This window comes from Cimex lectularius, unplaced genomic scaffold (assembly GCF_000648675.2).
Source record: "Cimex lectularius strain Harlan isolate CLEC.00 unplaced genomic scaffold, Clec_2.1 scaffold89, whole genome shotgun sequence".
Classification (NCBI taxonomy): domain Eukaryota; kingdom Metazoa; phylum Arthropoda; class Insecta; order Hemiptera; family Cimicidae; genus Cimex; species Cimex lectularius.
This window is the reverse complement of record NW_019392722.1, coordinates 709,306-732,856: the sequence shown is the minus strand read 5'-3', so window position 1 is coordinate 732,856 and position 23,551 is coordinate 709,306. Positions and strand designations below refer to the sequence as shown.

The following is a 23,551-nucleotide window of genomic DNA, read 5'->3' as shown; positions in this document are numbered from 1 at the left end:
AGAATAATATAAAAACTTAAATTACTAATTAGAACAATTAAACTAAATAAAAATATTTACATTGGCATAAACAACACTATTGTTTCAAATCTGAAAAATTATTACAAATAAGGTCGCAAATGAGGGTGAATGATAATTTATGACTTCTCAGCAAACAAACATCTCACAAAATTGATTATATAACACAGCAACCTGTCTCTTGAATGGATCGATGATTAGATAAATAAAATTTTGAATGTGATCAGGTTTTGTCGGGCAAATGGGTTCGCCGTTTTCTCCATAAGCTTTACACTTGAGTACGACAGACCTGATAAAGAAGTTTTTCTCTTTCTCGTATCGCTCAACACTGAGACATAAATAAGATTAATAAAGATACATGAGTATTTAATATGCACTTATTGAAAATTACCTTACAAGATCCTTATACAGGCTTTTTGTAACTTCCAAGTAAGGTGAGAGGGTATCTTCGTACTGACACCACTTCCCTCCGAGCACCAAGTGTTTGAAAAGTTGAAAAATAAACTGATTCCTTTCAGATTGTTTGTATAAATCTTTTGAAGCATCGTGTTTATCAAGAACCATCTGAAAAGTGTACTCAGGAAAAAGCTGAAACATGGACTGTTTCTGTTCATCCTTACGGCTTGTAATGTATTCGAAATGTAAAACCCTTCGAAATCGTCGACTGTTTCTTCGAGGCATGGTATTAGACGCCCGGATAGCACAAGTTTGTTATTTTCTTCCAATCTTTTGAAAAAATCCATAGATGTAACGTTACAGGGTACAGATTCAAATTGAGTTTTTGAGGCTGGAATTCCTTTTTGAAAAATGAAATGTGAAATATATTATAAAACAGCAAACAAAAAATATATATCACATTCTTTACCTAAATTGACCCATGAATTTGTATTATAATCTACTGCTTGTATCACGCTGATGACAGATGGACTTGCAAAAAAGGACTGAAAAATGAAATCTTTTAAAACATTGTGACTTTTATAGAACATGGAGCTACTTACATCGACAAAGTCTTGCATATCATAAATATGAAATGGTTCATTGAAATTGAAATAATTCACTTTCATATGACCTTTCAAAGACCTAAAAACGAGTTGGCTGTTATTTAGATCGGTGACTAAAAGTGCAACCAGCATCTTCATATTAAAAAGAAAATTTTAAAGTACTGTTTAAACCATGATTTACAATATGAATCGATTTAAAAGCAAAAACATTAGCACTGAATGTTGTTCTCCTGATAGCTTAAATTATTTTCTCTTTCTTTACCTCTTATTTAATGGGATAATCTGAATCAATATTCAGATTGATACATTGGAAAATTACTTAAATATTCTGTCATCAAACTACTTGTCATTACATCACAGAAACAAACAAGATTTTGTCTTCCATTGTAATGAAGGTATGTGGTATCTTTTATTCGGACACTGCCGAATGGGACAATAATAAAAAATAATATTCAGCAGATCCTTGCTGCGCAGTGGAAATAATACAAATAAAACAAAATCCGAATTACAACAAAAAATTATATTCCTTTTTAAAAAATAAACAAACAAACTCAAAATCTTCGAAACAAAATATAAAAAAATCTCAATCAAAATAATCATACAAAAAAGAATTAAAATATTTTCTTTTGCCAACCTGTTAACGATAGTTTATATGAAGTAGACTCTACGACTGCCTTCAAGCTACTACACGTTATGGCGAAAGCAGCGCTAGTTTTTCAAACTATTTGTTTGGCAAATGAACTATTTACATTTTTATATAATACAAATCGAAATAACAAATTAATAAAATTTTCTTGACTGAACAATTTAAACAAATAAAAAATAAGATTTTTTTCTAAATAAATTATTGTTTGTTTGAAAATTAATAAGGTTTACTTCATTGTTAATAATAATAATTTAACTTGAAAATTACAACATAACAAAAATATAAACAAAAAGTCAATTAAATAAAAATTGTCGTGATTTTCATGACACCATTATTGTGTTAAAGTGTCGAGAAAATGCCAAAGATTTTTTTTTTTTTTTTTTTTGTCTTGCCCGTTTAGGCATATAGCCATGTCACTCTTATGCCAAAGATTTTTTAGCCACTAATCAGTTCGTTTATAAAAGTGATGACATCTAACTGAATAAATAGCAAATAAAATAAAAACGATTGTAAAAACATCACATTTAATGCTTGAGATATTGAGTAGGGGCAGGAAGAGGAATGCATGAATAAAAGAACAATCATTGTTGGAATCAGGACCTGTGATGGTTGTTTATAAGGAAGTAATGTGGTTGAATAATACCCTAGTATTATTGGGGGACTGGGAGATCAATTTTAAAAAAGTATGTGGTGATGCAACATGGCTTGCTTACAAAAGAAAAGAATGAGACTAAAGGAAAAAATATACAAAGAAGTTTTCAAAGGAACAAAACAACATAGAAATCTAAGAAGGATTTAATAGAAAGAGTTGGTTCTTTACTATATAAAGTGAATGAAATGTCTTTTCAGTTCTCTTTTCGACATAACACCAAGAATATTTATTATTCAAATGACAGTGTGTATGATTTATATTTATTTTGAAAAGATTACAGTTTAAAATCAAATATTATTTTTAAAAAGAATAATTTTAACTCTGTGAGATTTCCTCCTATGGTCAGCAGGGTGATGGACTTGTAATTTGACCCTTGATCATCATAATCTACCTTTGCTCACTTGGTTTGTCAGATGCATTTCAGTTTTTTGCCACCTTCACTGCTGGGTCTTTATTGTCGTATTTTACTCCCAGTAAAGACAGTGAAAGTAGAAATGCATTTGACAGACTAAGCCACTGATGATAGATCAAAATCTCCCTGTAGACCCAGTGAAGAAATCAACTAAGCCCTTTGAGGTCTTGCCATCCATAGTTTGTAACCTGATGGGCCTACACCGGGAAATCGGAAGTTAAATTCAGAGTTAGAGCCAGAAAGATAGAAAGTCAGATACCATGACACTCGTCATCTGAGTCTAGAAACTTCTTTGGAGATACATATTCTTGAAGAGTTCATCATCAGAAGAGGGTCTCCATTGATCCACCATCTTCAAGATACAACCCAGTCCGACAACATTCCTTCCTTGCACGGAGATTGCATGTTGAGCAATAAAACTAATTGAAAGCCATGGGAGCCACGTCTTAAACTGAAGTATTTGTTAAATTAAGAACTTTTCCTTTTTCTATTCAATAAAAACGCTTGAGGAAGATAGCCGAGACAAGAGAGATCTTTGCCTCAATTATGTGGTAGAACAACCCTCATGAAAGCCATGTTGTTCCTGGATTATGAAACTAACCAACTTAGAAAGAAATTTACTAAGTATCAAGGCATCAAATACTTTTATAATGGCAGATGGATATGTAGTTTTTTTTACATCAGAGTGATTGTTTAATTTCCTCATGTGGTCTGTGGAGTGATGAACCTTAATTAATTTGTAAGAAAGTATTGTCAGGGTATAAGGTAAATAAGAAAGAAAGAAAAACACGAGTTCCTTCATCAGGCTTTCCTCATCATCAGCACTTTGAAACTATTACTAATGTTTATATAATTTACAAATATAAACACCTATTACAATACTTGGAATTATGGCCTCAACCACAGTAAATATAAGAGTTTTACTTTGAAGAGTGGATGAGATTTTTTCACCCTGCAGTGGTATTGGATGTTGCCTATGGTGGATCTTTGGCCGCAATGAATCCAACACAGATGGGTTTAAGTTGTTTACGACAAAGCTACAGTTGAGACATGAAGGGTTATTTCTCTGGATATTTCAGGGCTCTTGAATTCTCTGTGGCAATTTAGAAATATCGAGTTTTTCTAGAGTCACATGACGGTAAATTCCTTAGACCAAATTGCTGAGAGCAGAAAACTACATGATTTGGCACTGGTCCGAAGCAATGAGTGAAGACATTGAAATGTCATGTTTATTGAGAAGTGCCAAATTGTTATGCAACATAGATCTGTCCCCGGGTGGTTTTGTAGTTGACCCTTCATGGGTCTAATGTCATGTAGATTAGTTCTTCTGGAACAATCCAAGAGGGATGGCATTTTCTTTGTTTACCAGTCTTTTTCTTTTCCACCTTCGAGTAGCCTGATTTCATAAATGATGAAGAGATGTGTTTTAACTTTTTAAACTCACAAGACTTGGCTAATTTATTCATTTTGTACTAAAATGAAAATAAAGTCGTTGATGTGCCTTGTTCGTTCTCATCGCTTGTTCGAATAGGATTAATTCTTACAGTTGAATTCTACTAAATGTATATTTATTATGGTTGAAGCCATAATGTTGAGTATCAAAGTAGATGTTTATATTTGTAAAACGTTTAAATCAATAGTTTCAAAGTCCTGATGAAGGGGATGAGTTTCTTGTAAGCTTGACAAAGAAATTTAGAGTTTTTCTTTCTTTCAAATTTGCTAACCCCTGATTTTTTTTATGTAGGTATAATTATTACATTAAGGCTGATATCAAACACATCAATATAAGTTGATCCTTAACGTTCACCTTGGTTTGCTCTTCTGGGTTGTTCACTGTCTTCAGTGTGTATGTACCTAAATGATCGGTAAGGATCAAATTATTAGAACAATCACCAGATTTGTATCTAAACAAAATATGTAATAATGTATTTTTCCACAATAAATTTGTATTTATTGTATGATAAAAAAAAATTTACGAGTAAAATTGTTGAAATTTGAAATGAGGAAAACGCCATTTTGTAAAGAAGGCATTTTTTTCCGAGGGTATTACAACTACGACGTTATATGAATCTTCGGTATGCGGATGTTTTTTGGAAAAAAGCCCATTTGTAAGTAAGTCGGGTTGGAATGCAGGGCTGCTGGATTCGAACCCGGGACCTTTACCTTACAGTGATGAGCGCCGTGTTTACGCCTAAACCGTTGCGGCCACCGACGGCCTTAAAGACGGATACAGAAATGTATGCATTTTGTGTTCATTTATTTTGATTATTAAATCAATTAAAAATTATGCTTAAATTTTTTCAATTAATGTTAAAAAATGATTAAAAGTACGAAGCAAACCATTTCATGAGGAGTTCTTGGTTATGCTTATTTTCCAGGGCGTCGCAGGTCTTCCGCCCGACGGCCGTGAATTTGAATTTCCCGCTCGGCATGTCGAAAAATGGGAAAATCGGTCGGAAAATTCTAGTCGAGTGGGGAAAACTGTGAGAACTGTGAAAACGACGACCGGGTCCCCGCAACGGGTGAAAACACAAAACACGGATCCTTATTTGTTTAGCAACGGGGCTAGCAACGGGATTTCTTAAAAACGTGCCAGCTGATTTTGGCACAAATTGGCCAGATATTGACGTAGATGTAGGCCTCTCCGGTGAAAAACAGACCCGCGAGAAAATCCGTGTCCCGCGGCTTGAGCGCTTACCGGGGGGACTTGAGTTCCCGAGTTCCCGCCACTCGTGTGAGTTAATTGCGGGAAAAGGCTCAACCGATCCCGTCAACCAGTGTAACCTCTGCGATTCCTTTCTTTCGGGTGTCATGGCGGCAGATCAGGAGACGTTTCAACAAATTTTGTCATCACTTTTAAGCACTGACAACGATGTCCGGACTGCGGCTGAGGTAAAATTAAAACAGACTCGATGCAATATTATGAGTTAGCGATACGTTTTACGAGGGACCTGGAACTGGAGGATTTTGCCCAATACTGCGCTATCCATGTGTCCGAGCGCGTGGTTGGGACAGTTAGTTTTCATTTTAACTGTCGAATTTCTCTTGATTTCACGGCCGTCGGTCGGTTTTTATTGCCCGTTGATATTTACGATCCCCCCCGGCCGACGTGGGCCGTGCCAGTTCTTCCTCAAAGGCGAGCGATGAGACTTCTAACGAGACGTTTTCTCCCCCTTAGAAAACCTACGGCGAGATGCCCATCGAAGTCCGGGCCGTCTTCCTCCTTCAGACTCTTCAGAATTCCGGCCTGTCCGAAGACATGCGGCAGGTGTCTGCAGTCCTACTCCGCAGGATCTTAACCAGCGACTTCACCAACTTGTTCGCAAAGGTGAGTCATCCCTAATATCATCCTTCTCTTGTCTCCGCAGGTCCTGGAACGGTCTGATGATTCGAGATGCACCAGCTTCTAAAGTTTGAACCGTCAAGACATCACAATTTTTCATGTTTGGCTTGCTTGTTTATTTACGCTTTTTAACAATGTTGAATACTGCATGGGTGATAGAGCTGTAGATCGTCTTGGTCTGTCAGATGTGCTTTGTCATTTCTCAATCTTTTAATGTCGACTAAAAAAAATTCTGTGAGTCAATGTATAATCTATAATTAATTAATCTTTTTCATTTCAACCAATACCTTACATGAAAAGATTAATTAATTAAAAGAAGTAATTTGATCAATTGGACCATGAAATATAAGGGGTAAAATCTATAGTTGATCCAGTCCAGCTCGGCTTTTTGTACGGCAATAGTTTATTTCTGCTATGCTTTTCTGGCTTTAAAATCTTCGAAAGGACAAAAAATACAAATTTTATTATTTATTACAGTGTGGATATTGTTTCGATTCTGTTACACTAACCCCCTGAAAATGGTGAAATGTTAACCAGCCTTAAACCGAACAAGTAAGGCTAGACAGACCAGGATGATCAGAAATGATCAACACTAACTAATTCATTCCAATTAGCATAAATCATGTTTTTTTCCCAATTAAAATGTACACTTTGGTGATGATCATGACCCTAAACAGTTAGGTGTTTGGTCATAAAACACACCAGCCTTCAAACAATGAACCATCGATTGCTAGTTGAAAATTTTTTTATGAATTTTCCATTGACATGCCTTTTTTTATTTAAGCCTATTAATAAATATAAGCTGATAAGTCATCAACTGAACGAGTACGGCCAGACAGCAGAATGATCCAAAATTATTATTTTTTATTTATTTATTTTTTTTTTTTAATAATGATAATTAAATGCTAACTTTGGTGATGTATCATAGTCATAAAACACCAGCATTCAAGGACGAATCATCAAGACAGTCGGATCAAAGTTTTTCAAGTGTTTTCTATTGACATGTTTATTTAAGCCTATTAACTATTATAAAACTTGTTGAGGCCTATTATTTAAGTGTCCTTTCGATTTTAATTAAAAAGTCTTAAGCTGGACAATTTAGCCTAGACAGACCAGGATGATCTAAATGATCAAACTACGTTATAATCTATTTCAATTATCGATGAATCAAGTTTTTTTAAATGTACACTCTGGTATCGTGACCCTGAACAGTTTGGTTTTGTCATAAAACTTCAAAATTGTTCATGAATTTTCCATTCACATGCTTGTTTATTTAAGTCTGTTAACTTATTCTGTTATAATACTTGTTGAGGCTTGACTGTCCATTATTTATTAGTGTTGACGCTGTTTTTGTGCCATTCTGCACCCACCCCCGAACATGGTGAAATGCTGAAAAGTCTTAAACCAAACAAGAGTGCATGGACAGACCAGGATGATCTGAACAGATCACTCTGTATTATAATTCATTTTGCAATGAATCAAGTGTTTTATTAATACATAAATTTTGGTGATGTATCTGTGCTGAACAGTTTGGTGTTAGTCGTGAGACCCACTGGCCTTCAAAGATGAATCGTCAAGACGACCAGGTTCAAAATTTTCCATGCAATGAATTTTTCATGGAGATGCTTGTTTATTTAAACTTAATTAATACTATTATAATTTTTGAATAAAGATTCATGCAGGCCATAATTATTAATTGTTAAGCTTGCAAGGGTGAAGAACCTGTAGATCATCTTGGTCTGTTAAATGCTTTTCAGCATTTCTCAATCTTCAGTCCTTGAAAACTGATAAAATTTCTAAGAGAAATGTACGATACTAGAAGATGCTCTACTTTTTATAAGACTCAGTCGTTCACACACAAAACAATTTATTACAGTGTTAATAACAGTGTTAATGTTTTCATGCTATTCTACACTCACCACTTAAAATGCTAGAAAGTTTTAAACTGAATTAATGTTGCTAGACAGGCTAGGATGATCTGAAATGATCAAATTACATCCATTTCAATTAACAATTAATCAATTTTTTAAATTAAAATTGAAATGGAGATATATAATGGCCCTGCACAGTCAGTTATTTGGTCATGAGCACAGCATCCTTTTGTTAGATGAACCATTTATACCATCGAGTTAAAACAAATGTTATAATTTCTAATTGCATGTTGACGTGTACAAAGAATCAACATGATAGCAAATCTACCAGAATGATTTTATATTTTAATAAGAAATAATTGTAAATAATTGGTAAAATTTGAATATTTTACTTTTTACAATATTATTAGTTATTATTATTATTGAAATTTTGTGGTAAAAAGAGGGAAAATTTTGGCTAAAAAATTTTAGTCGGTTAAGATGAAGAGTTGGTATCTTGAGGACCTAAGTCACGATAGTTCAAGTATTATTAGTTAAAAACAAAAATTTATCTGCTTAAATTAGTAAAGAGGCCTTCACCAGACAGCCCTTCTGAACATAGACAAATGCCAAAATGCATCTGAACTACCATAACAGTGAGTATAGGCAGCCCAAAATTATTAGAAATGACCAAGAATTAGGGTAGCCTTGTAGGTTCTGGGTTCAAATTCCTGCCATATCTCAAGGCTTTTTAATTTATCATAATATATAAAAAAATATTGTTAAAAGGTTTGACATCTCCGAATGTTGTCTGTTAAGGATATACCACACACTTTACTTTAGCTGACTTTACGGTAGCTCAGCTTTATAAATAATAATATTCTGTTATGAGAAAATTTGAAAGACAAAGATGGACCACTACGAGTGCGTTCTTGATTGTCATATGATAATTCCAAAAAACCTTCAGTGTACATAATGTTACATGCGAAATAATTCGCACAGGATTAACAAACTGCAAAATTCTGGAGAATGACTCAAGCAGGGCTATTTCAAGGCTAAAGAATGAAAACTGATTGCTTATGAAGAACAACCATGGTACCAGAGAGTAATTTACTGGCACGACTTAAAAATGAGGTTACAAACAAAAGAATTTGCTAATTTATCGTTATTGTTATTTATATAGAATGTAACTAAATCTAGCTCCAGGTTATTTTAATAACAAAAAATGTTCGATGTTATAATGGTTTTGTGATGGTTACTTTTTATTAGAAATTTCATTGAACTGTTTAAATTTTGATAAACTTCTTACTATGAAATAAGAAAAAAATGTTTATATAAAATTTGCTTTACTTTATAAAATAATAAACAATTACAAATTGTATAGAACACAGATGGCGATTTATCACTGGAATATTTCTACCACAGCAAATTCTTTAGATATTTTCATTATTAAATTTTTTTTTAGTAAACTTAATAGGAGATGTGTAATGAGGTGCATTTTGTTTAGGGGCTAAGATTAAAGTTTAGAAGAAAAAAATCTTGATAAAGTATATCGCACAATTGAAAAATACAAAAGAACTACTATCACTGAATCATGCTTGATCATATCATAGAACGAACATTATCAGTGCGTCACCAATCATACTGACTAGTCATGCCCTAAGTAACGCAATACTGTGAAATACAAATTGTGGACATAATAAAACAAAAAAACAACAAAATAAAAATTCTTATAATTATAGACATATTGATTTGTGAAGTGAAGGCATCATATACATTGAAACCCCTCTTTACCAAACACGCATGAAAAAAGTGTTTTTGTCTGTTATTGAGGGGTGCCGGGTACAGAAGAGGTTTAACTTTTTTTTATTAAGATAAACGTTATGTTTTACATAATACAAAATATTTTATATATTTCAATAAATCTTATAAATAAATAAAAACATATGTTTACATTTAAAAAAAAATCTATCTCAGACTGTTTTATCAACTTAGATAAGACGTTTTATCCTGATGGTGCATTCTTAATTTATTGGCCATGCCATATCATTTTTTGTATAACATCTTTAATTTTTTTTGACACCCTTCTGCCATTTTGATAGTCTACTGCCAACTCGTTTTTACGTGTTTTTGTCCAATCTCATCCCAATCCTTTGAAATAGGTGTAATTTTGATGGAAGCTTTAACACCCATGTTTATTCATTGGGGGGAAAAAAAAGATAAATTGACAAAATAATGAATCACAAGTAATAGATCAACGGACAATATCAGTCTTTTAGAATAAATGTAGAGCCAAAAAATATATTAAAAAAATATAAAAAAATGTTTGAAAAATGAAACCTGTGAAAGACATTATTCATGACTGCTGAATCATTTTGATTCGACGGATGTTAAAGTGCCTTAAAAAAATGTATAAAACACAGTTCTTTATGAGGAGAAAATAAATTTACACATGCAGGTAGGTACATTTCAAAGGTACCTACCTATGATAATACTATAACTTTATGATTAGTAGGTGATGATAATAAGGAAAAGAGAGAGATGACAAATAATAATGAAGAGAACAAAACAGTCTTACCTATAAGAAAAAATTGATAATACAGACTTATAAAAAAAAATAGGATAATAGTGCATAATTATGATTCTTTATATAATAATAAACAGTGAAGTACGCTGAAAAACATTAATATATTATCGTTAATACTCGTACATACAATAAACCTGCAAAATCGATAATTACATTTCCTTACGACAGTTGATAAAAGAACGAAAATTTACTGGACGCAAGGCGGCTAACTACCGACTACAAATGTTTGACAGCAATTGACAGCCTTGACTCGCTGATCCGGAAGATGATTGCGAAGCAATTTAGTTTATTGAAAGATAAGTATACAATCCCCATATAGCCCTCTGCACAACCATAGAACAAAGTTGCTACATTTTTATGGTGAGGGCGGTAGAATACCGCTTGTGCATCTGCATGAGGGTTAAACTCAAGCATATAAAATATTTTAATTTAACATACACAGACAACATGGCTCTTTCTTCTCACTCCAACTCATCAGTTAAGTCGTAAGCCCCTATCTACTAGTCCCCTCAATCTATTAGAAGACTGGTACTGCAAATTGATAATCAAAATTAATGAAATTGTGCCATCCATTACAACTGAATGACGTACCGATACAGACTGCTGACATAGCACGGTACCTGGGATTGTACGTTAATTAAAGACCGACGTGGAATTCACATGCTTGAAACGACAAGACACGAACTGCTATTAAATACTCTTACTGGGACTAATCGGCCAACGGATCTCACCTAAACCTTAACAATAAACTTACCCTTTTTAAAACTCACATTTTTCCAATATGAACCTACATAGTGGAAGTATGGGACTCAAACATTTCAATTCATTCCATATCCAGTCTCTCTAATCCAAAATTCTTAATGCTCCCTTCTACGTCTCCAATAAAACCATTAACACACATCAGAAAATTCCACAATACCCTTTCTGTACACACAAACCCCTCATCCAACATTTTTCCCCACTAACCCTACCTGGAAATCATGGCCATCATCAATGGTGTAGGGATTTGCTTCAATAGTCTAAGTGGGTACGTGTGCACAGTTTGAGGGTGGGTCATCAGTAGGTGGTTTCTCCTATTATGTTTGATTTTATCATACTATGCTATGAATTACCAAATTTAATTATTGTAACTAAAGTCGCAGGTGTAAAACAATAAGAACAATATTTAAAAAACTCCAATTACACTTCAAAATACGCTTCTTGCAACTTTCCTCCCAGTCATTTTATAATAACAATCTTAGATGTCTAAAAAGACAATAGCTCTTGACCTTGATCCCAGAGAGTGAATAAAAGAGTTTATTTTTACATGGAGTGCTATCTCTGTAGCTCCTTATGTATGCTTAGTGGTGTTCTTTGAGTTACTAATTGCGGTAAGCACAGATTATGGCAAGATTAAAAAATCTAAATATATAATTTTGCTTATAAAATAAATGAAAACTGTCAAAATTAAGCGTTCAAATATATCAGATTAAGCATTGCTTCTATTCTGTTTCAGCTTCAACCGACGAACCAAAATGAATTAAAAAGCTGCCTGCTCCACCTGCTTCAGACAGAGTTGTCACTCAGCCTCAGGCAAAAGGTCTGTGAACTGGTCGCAGAACTCGCCAGGAATTTGATCGACGAAGATGGAAACAACTTGTGGCCCGAATTTTTACAATTCCTCTTCCAATGCGCCAATTCGGACAACACCGTTTTGAAAGAATCAGCGTTGAGGATTTTTGCGTATGTTAACGCCGATTGTGACGATTCTAATTTATTTAATGTTTTCTTATAATAAATATTTTCAGCACTATCCCTGGAATATTCGGCAATCAACAGGTTGTCCATCTTGATTTGATCAAACAGATGCTTCAGCAGTCTCTACATTCTACTTACGATGTTAATATTGATTTTTAAATAATAGTTTTATAAATTTATTGAGTTTAAACAAATTAAAATTGATTTTTTTAAAGGTCCGATTCCATGCAGTAAGGGCAGTTTCAGCTTTTATTATGCTTTATGACAAGGATGATCCTATACACAAATTTTTCAAAGATTTGCTTCCGCCAATTTTTCAAGTAACGATTGGTTTAAGTATATATATTATACGCCAAAGGATATTTTAAATTAAACCACTCATAAATTTAGGTTATAGCCGAGAGTGTTGAAAAAAATGAGGATGATACTCTTCTCAAATGTCTTATTGAATTGGCCGAGAGTGCACCAAAATTTTTGAGGCCCCAGTTAACCAACATCATGCAACTTGCCCTCAAGGTTAGCTTTAAAAAAACCCTCAAAATGTGCTAAAATTAAATTGACATTTCCACTTAATAGATTTTGTCAAATGACGATATGGAAAATTCTTGGAAACATCTAGTATTAGAAACAGTTGTCACCCTTTCTGAGGTAGCACCGGCTATGATGAGGAAAGATGCTGCACCCTTCATACCGCTGTTAATCCCACAGATTCTCAAATTAATGGCAGATCTTGAAGACAGCTCCGATTGGAGTTATTCCGACGAAATATTAGAAGATGATAATGACAGGTAGATGTTCGAAATATGATTTGTATAAGTTTCTGATTTTTAATGATTTAATCATTTTCAGCAATTGCATTGTGGCTGAATCGACTTTAGACAGATTGGCTTGTGGGTTAGGAGGGAAAACTATCTTACCGCAAGTCATATCAAATATCCCACCCATGCTAGCAAACCCAGACTGGAAATACCGGCAAGGTGCCCTTATGGCCATCTCAGCAATCGCCGAGGGTTGCTCGAAACAGATGGAACCCATGTTGCCTCAAATACTTGATGGAATTCTAAACTTCCTCTACGACTCGGTATTTTAGTTACCTTTAATTTATTTCAGAATAATGGATAAGTAAACTATTTGTTTTTAATAAATAGCATCATCGAGTCAGGTATGCTGCTTGTAATGCCATTGGACAAATGTCTTCAGATTTCGCACCGACCTTTCAAAAGAAATTTCACGACAAAGTAATTCCAGGATTGTTAATGGTCTTGAACGATGAGAAAAACCCTAGGGTCCAAGCACATGGAGGTTATTATTAATATTATATAATGTATAATTTTTAATATTGTAAAATGATTTAATAATCTTTTTATTTAGCTGCTGCTCTTATCAACTTCAGTGAAGATTGTCCATCACAAATTTTGCTTCTTTATTTAAATCTAATCATGACAAAACTGGAAGTAATTTTGAATGAAAAATTAGAAGAGGTGATTGCACGTTTTTAACAATATGATTTGTTTAATTGGCTGTCTTTTAACAATTCAATTCTTCGATTATAGTTAGTGCTAAGTGGGAAGAAGCTCGTGCTTGAACAAGTCGTATCAACTATCGCCTCAGTCGCCGACACTTCTGGTGAACACTTTGCACCTTATTATGACAGGTTTTGATTTTGTTTTTACCTCTTTTCCTGAAACCTATTATAAAAAATAAATAATCAATTGTACTGTACAGGTTGATGCCTTGTTTGAAGTATATTATTCAGAATGCGAACAAGCCAGAACTCAAATTGCTAAGAGGCAAGACAATTGAGTGCGTCAGTTTAATCGGATTAGCAGTTGGAAGAGAGAAGGTAAGATTTATGTAGAACAGTTCGTATATGTTCTGTCTAAATATTCACAGTAGCTTGTATACTACAAGAGAGTATTAATTATTAGAAAAGGTAAACTTTTAATATTTAAATATAGAATTAAAGTCCTTGTATTTGGTGCATTTGATAAAGAAACAATTTTATTATATTGGGTGTGTGCATGTTTTTCAAATTTTGACTTTTATCCTTATACAGACAATCCATTATTACCTACTATCCGTGTTAGCGCTAGGGTGAAATTATTTGTTTGTTCGTTGTGATCTATGCATATTAGCCATGGTGACGATTCTTATGTGTGTTTTTATTTTGGGGGGGTTGTGGTGAAAAAAAGGCCAGAAGCGACGGTGGGAATCGAACCCACGACCGCGGCGTAAGAGTCTCTCATGCTAACCACTCGGCTACCGCCCCAAAGGGGTAGTTGGTCCTATAAAATAAACTGCAGGTAAAATTCATTTGAGACATTGATTGCTACATATTGGGCATAGAGTGGCAGATAAAATTTACGGTGAAAACTTAGTAACTTAGTGTGTATGTCAACCGTGGTGCCCACCTTTTCGTAATGGAGAGAGACAAATTAAAGACAAGTCTCATTGTGGAACACCTAACGAGATTAAAAGTGATGACTTAGTGGTGTTTGTGACCAGTTGTACTTTGGACTGTTGGTTTCTCATTACAGCCATATTTTATTAGTCTCTTAGTTCAGTTGTCAAACCACTCTGGTGAATGCATAGAATATTTTGTTAAATTGATTGTCTAGTGGATAAAATTTCGTCGTGGTACTCAAATATAGTGGTGTTCGTGTTCTCGAGATCATGGTTTGTCGTCTCACCCATACTTTGAATGAAATGAAAATTGATCGAACTGTTCCTATGGTGTGATATTTTTGTCCCCACTATGATGGAAGAAGGGGTTTGCGTTCCTTTTTTTCCAAACCACCGTTTCTCTCCAGTCCTCTATCCCCTTGGAACCCTCGTTGGTAAAGAAAGGAGCCGACGGAAAATAGGTGAGATTTATTTTGTTTTTGAGAGATTTATCTTATACCTCAGGTGTTTCACTCTCTCTAGAGTCCAAATCATAGAACTGTTGAATGTTTCGGATCCCCGGGCTCTCATACAGGTTGCTCGTCATATTTGAAAGTATAGATTCAATTACAATTGTATAAAACAGCCTAATGATCTAGAAGACAAAACCCATTACTTTTTTATGTATTTATTTTTATTCATTTTATGTTCTACAATTATTCTGTGAACATCCATAGTTCTATGTCAATTGTGTGGTGTTTAGTGACAGTTAGTTACTGATTATTTGGAGATCGTGAGATACAGTCTGGCAGTTCTACGTTTATTTTTGAATTTCAAATCATTTGTGACAATTTGCAATCTCTGATGACAGATGGATTATCCTTCCTTGTTGTACACATTTTAATGAAAATTGATGTGCACAAAATTTTAAAACAAAATATTTCTATATATTTATGTAATCTATCAAATTTAAATATCTTTGACTGTTATGTACTAAATTGATTTTAATTTTATTAATAATTTTGGATTAATATTTGATTTAATTTTTCTGCTTTATGTATATTTAAATTGTTTACGCAGTAAAATAATGCGCCTTGCACAATTTCTCCTACTTAAATCTGATTTTCTTTTCAGTTTATTGGCGATGCTACAGAAATCATGGACTTGTTTCTTAAAACTTACACCGAAGGTCAAGAGTTACCCGATGACGATCCCCAGACATCTTATCTCATCACAGCATGGGCAAGAATGTGTAAAATACTTGGTATGTCCTTTATTTTATATTAGCATGAACATGCTTTAAGTACAACCGCCCAAAAACATCACTAAAAGGTGTCGTGAAAAACGACCCCCATTTGAGCAGTCAGCCCCACATGTTACAATACATTACAAGAAGATTTTTCAGACGAAGATATTACGCATTTCAAACTGTGTGCTACTTGTAAATCGATTTATCAATTGAGAAAAAAAAACTTTTTTTAGGCCATATGCCTATTATAAGTAAATTAAACTAAAATAAAATTTTGAAATTAAATAAATTAAATTCTTAACATAGTTAACAAACAATTGGCCGGAAAAATGAGAAAATTATGTAACATGATTTTCCATCAATTTGCTCCTGCAGGATAAAGCTGGGTGCATACTAGGTCAGTGGGGCGCAGCGTGGCACGGAACCGACCCCAAGAAAAATATATTAATATGAATGCAACCCCACACTAGGTCGGTAGGGCAGCTCAGTGTAGCTCCTAGCCTAGGGCACCAGGGCGGTTGGAAATTGTTGAGCTTGGGTATATTCGGCTGCTCTTAGATGCCATATTTGTAAAGACGAAACCGTGTTGCTTTGTTTACCCTGCTTTTTGGAATAGTAGTAGCATTGTTTCAAAATAAGTTCGAAAAAAAGTTCATTTCCTTAAAATAATGGTGATATTCTCCAAATGTAAGGCGTTTGGTGTTTTTTTCATGTGCCCATGCTTTTCGTTTTCGTTTCTGCCTTTCTTCCTCGTCTTCCAACTCTGCATCCGTAGCCAAAAAAATAATTTCCTCGTCACTACTATTTATTAAGAATACAATTGTCACATGGGAACTCCTGCAAATGCAAAATCAACACCAAACTGTAGTGCTGGTCAGATGGAGGAGGAAAATTCGGCCGAGAAAGGTTCGTACATCATGTGCGGACCTCCACAATTCTGACCCACGCTGTGCCGCTCCTCCCCACTGACCTAGTGTGCGCCCAGTTTTACACCCCTTGAGCCAGTCGTACCGTATGCTGAGCCTTGGAGTTTTCCTCCAGGAATGTTAAGGAAAATGCAGTGGACACCTCCGCTATCTAAAACAGGCAGCACTTCTCAGGAGGTAATTTTCTCAAAGTTGAAATAAAATGAGTTCTACTTCTTTGAGAAGAGAAAGAGTTGACTATGGTTAGATATCGAGAAGAACCAAATCGCTACGACCAGAGAAAAACCAAATACTGCCGAAAAGCGGTCTGTTTCCTAATAATACTCTGATCATTCACCGAGCCAATCAAAGGTTGGAGGGCTTAAACTAAGAAGAACTGATTTGAATTTTTTTATAAAAATTTTTAATTAATTAATTTTGTAATAAGAAAAGGAAATGTCCGTTGATGTCAACAAGTATTATCACGAAGTAACTGTTTTGTTTACCCCAAATTTGAACAGGTTTGCTGACATTCAGTTGTATTACTGAACATTTGATTTCTCCTAGACTTCCCTTTTATTTTAGTTATTCTAGTTATTTAACGTTATATGAATGTTCTTCGATTGATTCACTCAACATAATATTGTGTTAATTATATGAGGAAATGTCAAACGATGATTTCTGTATTCTTGAAACCAGCGTTTAGAGAATCAAGAATCAAAAATTCAGTAACAAGCCGGCTAAAGCATGTTCATACTTCTATAATTTTAGCCGCATGCTCTAAGCAGCCAGTACATGGTGGTCCAACTTGGCGACACGCAAAGTGCCAAATTTATTTTCATCTCAGTATTCAGATTTATTGTCAATTTTTTAATTTTTCAACTTTCAGGCAAACAGTTTGAACAGTATCTCCCCCTGGTAATCGGGCCAGTGATGAGAGCAGCCTCTCTGAAACCAGAGGTAGCTGTCATGGACAATGAAGATATGGGCGAGGTGTCAAACGGCGAAGAGTGGCAGTTTATTTCCCTGGGTGAACAGCAGAATTTCGGAATTCGAACTACAGGTTGGTTTGGTCGAGACCTTACTTGAACTATTTTGAAACTGATTTTTTCCACTTTTCAAGGAATCGAGGATAAGGCTTCAGCGTGCGATATGCTCGTCTGCTACGCAAGAGAGTTAAAAGAAGGATTTGCTCCGTATGCTGAGCCCGTTTGTAAATTGATGGTTAGAATGTTGAAATTTTATTTTCACGATGGTGTGAGAACGGCAGCTGCACAGAGTTTACCTTATCTCTTGGAATGCGCAAAAGTCAAAGGTAATACATTTATTTGAATATTTAAAACTCAAATTAAATGTACATTTCATTCTCAGGTGCAAATTTTCTCAGTGGAATGTGGGAATTTATTTGTCCCGAGTTGTTAAAATCTATAGAAACAGATCCGGAAACCGAAGTGAAACATGAACACATGTATTCAATGGCAAAGGTTGTAAAATAATTTGTATATATGTTGACTTTTTTAAATTATTATATCTGTCACATTGGCTTTTTTTTTTGTTTTAGTGCATCGAGACTCTTGGTAAAGGATGCATGACTAAAGAATGGATGAAAGAACTGATGAGGGTTTTAGATGGGATCATGAAGAATCACTTTGAGAGAGCTGCTGAAAGAATTGTCAAGCGAAAAGATGAAGACTACGATGAGGTTGGTCTCCACTATTTTAATTTTGATCTTTCTTCTTGTAACTAACACTTGTAAAAATGTATTTGTCATAGGTTGTTGAAGAACAGTTGGAAGACGAGGACAATGAAGACAATTACACGTTGGGAAAGGTCGCCGATATATTGCACGCTCTCTTTCTAACGTATAGAGAAGAGTTTTATGAATATTTCGACCTACTCCTCGGCCATTTTGTCAAGATGGTGGTAAGTATACATTTACACCAGTTAGCGGCTGTGAATTTGACACGCTTTTTCCAGGAAACCAACCAGCCTTGGTCCGACAGGCAATGGGGTCTATGTGTTTTTGATGATGTGATCGAATTCGGAGGGCCGGCCTGTGTTAAATACCAACAGTACTTCCTTCGACCCATCATTGAAGGGGTCACAGACAAAAACAGTGCTGTCAGGCAAGCTGCTGCATACGGATGTGGAACCCTTGCGATTAACGGAGGACCGTCTTTTGCAGGTAATTTCTGTTGATAAATCAGAAGCCATGTTAGATTGTCACCAAAATTTTTCACTCTTATAATGCTTCCTTTTCTTTAATTAATGACTTTATATTAAATTAAGGTATTCTTTCCATCCTGACCCGGGCAAAACCTGTAGGAACACAGGCCAAGAGAATCAGAGATAATACTGTAGGTTCACCATATTGCAGAATCCAGTATTACACAATGCAATTTTATTAACTACATTCGATGTGTTTCGCAAATAAATGGGATGGAAAGAAAATTCAAATCTTTTACTAGGACAGTGCAAACAATTTGAGACTGAAAGGAAAAATTGAATGATTTTATTTTATATGACAGATACCTCTCGTGTGCCAGGATTAAAGATGGGTCCACACATAAAAATTTGCGCAGAATACGACACTATTTTTGTACATGTGTCGAAAATGTATGATGGAGATGTTTGCTCAGGGACAGAAAGACAGAGACTGCGTCAAAAAATCGTGGGTTTTCCCATTCACGACCAAGCCAGCGTGCCAATATTCCACCGTTCACACCAGGTTTTCCCATTCATGAACGCGCTGTCTTCATCACGCCGTAGATGTTTGGAGTGGCTTGATAGAGTTTGAACTGGTCGAATATTCGATGCTGCCCAGCAAGCCAGTTCAGTTTTATATATATATAACGCAGGGTGGGTGACCAAGACCCGAGGGGTTAAATAGACCTGGGTAGACTCGTACCCCATCCCTAAAAGGTCCGGGACTTGGTCGGTTCACGTGTCCTGCATAAACCTCTTGGACCTGTTCACAAACCCCAAGATTTTGGACCATTTTATCTTGGGGAGTGATTTGGCAATGTCTTCTCCTTCAAAAGTTTCAAATCTATGCCTGGCATACCTATCACACTCTGCGAGGTAGTGCCATGCCGTTTCTTCTTTTATTTCACAGAAGCGGCAAAAGGGATCTGGTAGAATACCCATTACGGAGAGATGGCTTCTCAGTGGGCAGCGGCCCGTAAGAATACCTATCAGCCTCCTAATTCCCCTCCTTGAGTTAGAGAAAGCCATTTCGATTCTTTTGGTTTGATTTCCTTCACAAACTCCTTCGATTGCCTATGTCCAGGGGACAGATTCCATTCTTTAAGGAATTGTTTCATGTGGGGTAATACCGGTTGTGGCCCGACAAACGCAGTATTTGAGCCTTCTTTGGCCAGGCTATCGCCTCTTCATTGCCATAGTCTCCCTTATGAGCTGGTATCCATATGAGGGTTACCTATTCTCGTGCCTGGTAGTAATCCTATTAATAAGTTCAACAGTTCCCTCCACCAGCCTAGATGTTGATAGCTCTTTTTGTAATGACTTAAGACTGGCCTGACTGTCGGAAAAAATTGTAATGTCTTTTCCCTTGATTTTGTTATCCATAAGTGCTCTGCAGCAAACATTAATGGCTCATATTTCGGCCTGAAAAACGGAGGTGTTATTACCAAGAGGGGAGGAGATGCTGATCCCTAATTTAGGTATATGTATTCCAGCACCGCTTCCCTTGCCTTTAATGAGTGAGCCATCCAAGAGACTCCAAAAACAGTCTAGGCTATGATGGTCATCATCCGCACTATAGTTATATTCACAAGGAGTAACTACCTGAAAGTACTTTTTCCCTGAAGGGGTTTTAACCTTTTTATTGCTAACACTTAATAGTTGGCTGTTGACCTTATTCAATAATTGTAGAATTTTCGAGTGACCTAGGTTGTTTCCCTTCAAGACGCCAGTTCAGTTTTGCTATTGACGTGGTTTTTGGAATGGCGTCACTCCGTTTGAACTGTTGGGAACGATTGTGAATGGCCACCTTTAATGGTCCTGGTGATGTTTTATTTGGACAAAAGGTTGCCCTGCTCGGTAGAAAAGGGTGGAAAAATAAAGCAAATTTGATACCACATTTATGCTATGCTTGAGCTGAAGGGCTCGAACTCCAGATTGTCGCGAAACAACATAATGTGAGTAGGAACCATCTTTTTAAAAAAGGATTGAACTCCACTCTCACTCCATCATTCATAATTTCTATGTTTATTTTTGTGCTTTTCCTTTCTGAAATGAAATAAGTTTAAAAAAAATTTCTATAGGCACATGCGCAGAAGTTCTTCCTCGACTTGCAGAAGTAATCAGTGATGCAGGATCAAGATCCGAAGAAAACATAAGTGCGACAGAAAACGCCATTTCAGCCGTAACAAAAATCTTACAGCATAACAGTAGTAAAATCAACGTCGATGAAATCTTACCACATTGGTAAATGGTCGATTTTATTATATTTTTCTAATGCTTTAAATATAATTGTTTTTTTGTTACAGGTTGTCTTGGCTTCCGGTGTGGGAAGACAGTGATGAAGCACCTTATGTCTATGGATATTTATGCCACCTCATAGAAACCAACAATGCGATAATCTTAGGTCAAAATAACAGTAACATTCCCCGCCTTGCAGACCTTATCACAGAAGCTTTAAACCGAGAGGCCATTTCGCTGGAACATCCCGTAGGTCAAAGGATGGCGAATATACTTGCCCAAATAAGGGTAAGTTAGGTAGGTAATTAATTCAATCTTGAGATTCTTAAAGAGCGAAAATGATTTATTTTGTCACGCTTTGTGTTTTAGGGTAGTGGTGAAATGTTCCAGGCCTGCTGTAATCCATAAACAACAACAGAGCAACAAGGATCGGCTTAAATCAACTTCAAAAAAGCTAATCCGTCAAGTTATTTTGATTTGTATTGTTTATTTTCTGTGATTTTAAAATTATTTTGTTATCCAATTTGATGATGTTATCATTTTCAGTTTTAGAAAATGCTGAATATGTTATCATTTTTGGTTTTAGAAAATGCTCGGTTGTAAAAATAAAAACACAAACTTGGAGAATGTTTTTTGATATCTTTTAGATGACATATTTTTGTATTGAAGTTTACAACCTTTTAATAAATGGTAAAACAGTCGACAATTTAGAAAACACCATTTTATTAATCAACATTAATAGAAACAAACAATAGAAAGAAAGTGGTTATTTGCTGACTGCTTCTTGAATAATCATATAACTTAACTGATTTTTATTCCTTTATTGTAGATTGTACAAATAATATTAAAATATATTTTGTAATGGTTTAACAAATTGAAACTTTAGTACTGGTTAATTATTAACGTTATCAGTTTATTTGATAAAATACAATAAATATAATTTTAGCTTTAGCAATATATCAATTGTAACAGACTTATTATTATTATTATGAAGGTATGTTTAAAATCATATGTGGAATTTTTGTTCCTGCTTGTCCAGTTTTTCTTTTTTGTTTTTGTAAATATAAGTGCTACTTTTCTGTCAGTAGTCATCACAGTTTACAAAGATTTTCTACTTAAGGTTCAAATTTATATAAAATTGATAATTATACCTTCTTTTTTTACCGATAATTGAGAAAATGTAAATAATTTTTTTTTTATATTGGACAAATGCTTTAGTAAAATTAAACCAACTGCTACTATGTACTGTTATGCAACTACTATTTTAATAATAGTAAAAAAGAAGTAAATAATTAAAAATAACTAGTTTTATTATTTTTATTTATATATTTGTAAGTCGGTCATTGCTGATCATCATCGACTGAAGATGGCAAAATTGTTTGAAAGATCAAACGAGCAAAGATGGCCAGATCGGAAATGATCAGCAACGACTAAATTACCGGTTCACCTCACAAAATCTCATAATTAACCTAAAGTAGAAACTTCAGAGCAAATTAAATCTTTCCAAAAACTCATGTTTTTAACGTAGGGACTGCAGTAGCCAAGCGATTAACGTGAGACTAGATCGTAGACCCCATGGTCATGGGTTCGATTCCCACCATCGCATCTAGCCCTTTTTGTCACAATTAATATAAATAAAGCATCATCAAACACACACATCTTCCTTGGCTAATTTGCAAGTTTATAAGGCCATTAAAAAAAAGAAAAAGATTTTATTAAGCGGTGGCGGCCCTGGCTTACAATTGGATTTATGCTCAATGAGTCTTCTTGCAGGGTGAAACGTCATAGAACTGCATTGAGCACTCATTAGAATTCACTAGTTTTCGTGAATTTTCCATCCTTTTTCAAATGTGTAATCTATTTGATTCTCGGCGACAAATGAAATGGCCACGGAGAGCTTTAGTGAAGTATACTTCATTTTAACTCATTAAAATTCACTAGTTTTCGTGGTCTGCTTGACCAGTTAATATCATTCAATTAATTAAGATTTTTAGTTGACATAAAAAAGTCAGTGTCACGAGCGGGATTCAAATCAAATAAATTACACGACATTTGAAAAGGAAAATAGCAAAAAGGAGGGAAAATTCAAAGGTGGGGTTGAGATGGGAAGTTAGTGCCCAAGCGAATCGAAGTCACGATAGCTCAAGTGGTAGATTAGCGGTGTATCAAGCCGAAGGTCTTGGGTTCGAATCCTGCTCGTGCCATTGACTTTGTCTCAACTAAAAACCTTAATTAATTGTACAGTGATGAGTCGCTGTATCAACACTGTTATGGCCACCTAAATGACTACTTATAATTAAATAAATTTCTGCTGTGTTATGCAAAT

General features: G+C 35.0%; 2 protein-coding genes across 3 annotated transcripts; one reads left to right on the top strand and one right to left on the bottom strand.

Moving 5' to 3' along the window:
• Positions 1–120: 120 nt before the first annotated feature.
• On the bottom strand, positions 121–5,282 carry LOC106663668 (uncharacterized protein C11orf70 homolog). The gene is made up of 6 exons (XM_014388677.2): positions 5,070–5,282; positions 1,017–1,098; positions 884–959; positions 639–814; positions 410–582; positions 121–346 (listed from the first exon to the last, which is right to left on the bottom strand). The coding sequence occupies exons 1-6, from the start codon at positions 5,159–5,161 to the stop codon at positions 148–150; spliced, it is 798 nt and encodes a 265-aa protein (XP_014244163.1). The 5' UTR covers positions 5,162–5,282; the 3' UTR covers positions 121–147.
• Positions 5,283–5,510: 228 nt separating this feature from the next.
• On the top strand, positions 5,511–21,940 carry LOC106663667 (importin-5). 2 transcript variants are annotated; one of them, XM_014388675.2, is made up of 22 exons: positions 5,511–5,621; positions 5,908–6,057; positions 12,005–12,231; positions 12,297–12,387; positions 12,462–12,566; positions 12,637–12,762; positions 12,823–13,034; positions 13,096–13,327; positions 13,395–13,548; positions 13,618–13,727; positions 13,800–13,900; positions 13,972–14,089; positions 15,763–15,892; positions 17,672–17,845; positions 17,906–18,097; positions 18,154–18,266; positions 18,344–18,484; positions 18,556–18,705; positions 18,760–18,967; positions 21,069–21,231; positions 21,294–21,522; positions 21,595–21,940. In XM_014388675.2, exons 1-21 carry the CDS (start codon positions 5,541–5,543, stop codon positions 21,520–21,522), a joined length of 3,207 nt encoding a protein of 1,068 aa, XP_014244161.1. In that variant the 5' UTR covers positions 5,511–5,540; the 3' UTR covers positions 21,595–21,940. The 2 variants fall into 2 exon arrangements, with proteins under 2 accessions (XP_014244161.1, XP_014244162.1); XM_014388676.2 differs by having other exon boundaries at positions 21,294–21,526.
• Positions 21,941–23,551: the final 1,611 nt, after the last annotated feature.

Coding starts and splice junctions, on each gene's coding strand:
- LOC106663668 (XM_014388677.2), bottom strand. CDS start 5,161: ATGCCGAGCGGGAAATTCAAATTCACGGCCGTCGGGCGGAAGACCTGC. Junction 583..638: donor TTTCGAATACATTACAAGCC/GTAAGGATGAAC, acceptor TACACTTTTCAG/ATGGTTCTTGATAAACACGA. Junction 347..409: donor CTGTATAAGGATCTTGTAAG/GTAATTTTCAAT, acceptor TTTATGTCTCAG/TGTTGAGCGATACGAGAAAG.
- LOC106663667 (XM_014388675.2), top strand. CDS start 5,541: ATGGCGGCAGATCAGGAGACGTTTCAACAAATTTTGTCATCACTTTTA. Junction 12,232..12,296: donor TCAGCGTTGAGGATTTTTGC/GTATGTTAACGC, acceptor AAATATTTTCAG/CACTATCCCTGGAATATTCG. Junction 18,968..21,068: donor CGGAGGACCGTCTTTTGCAG/GTAATTTCTGTT, acceptor AAATTTCTATAG/GCACATGCGCAGAAGTTCTT.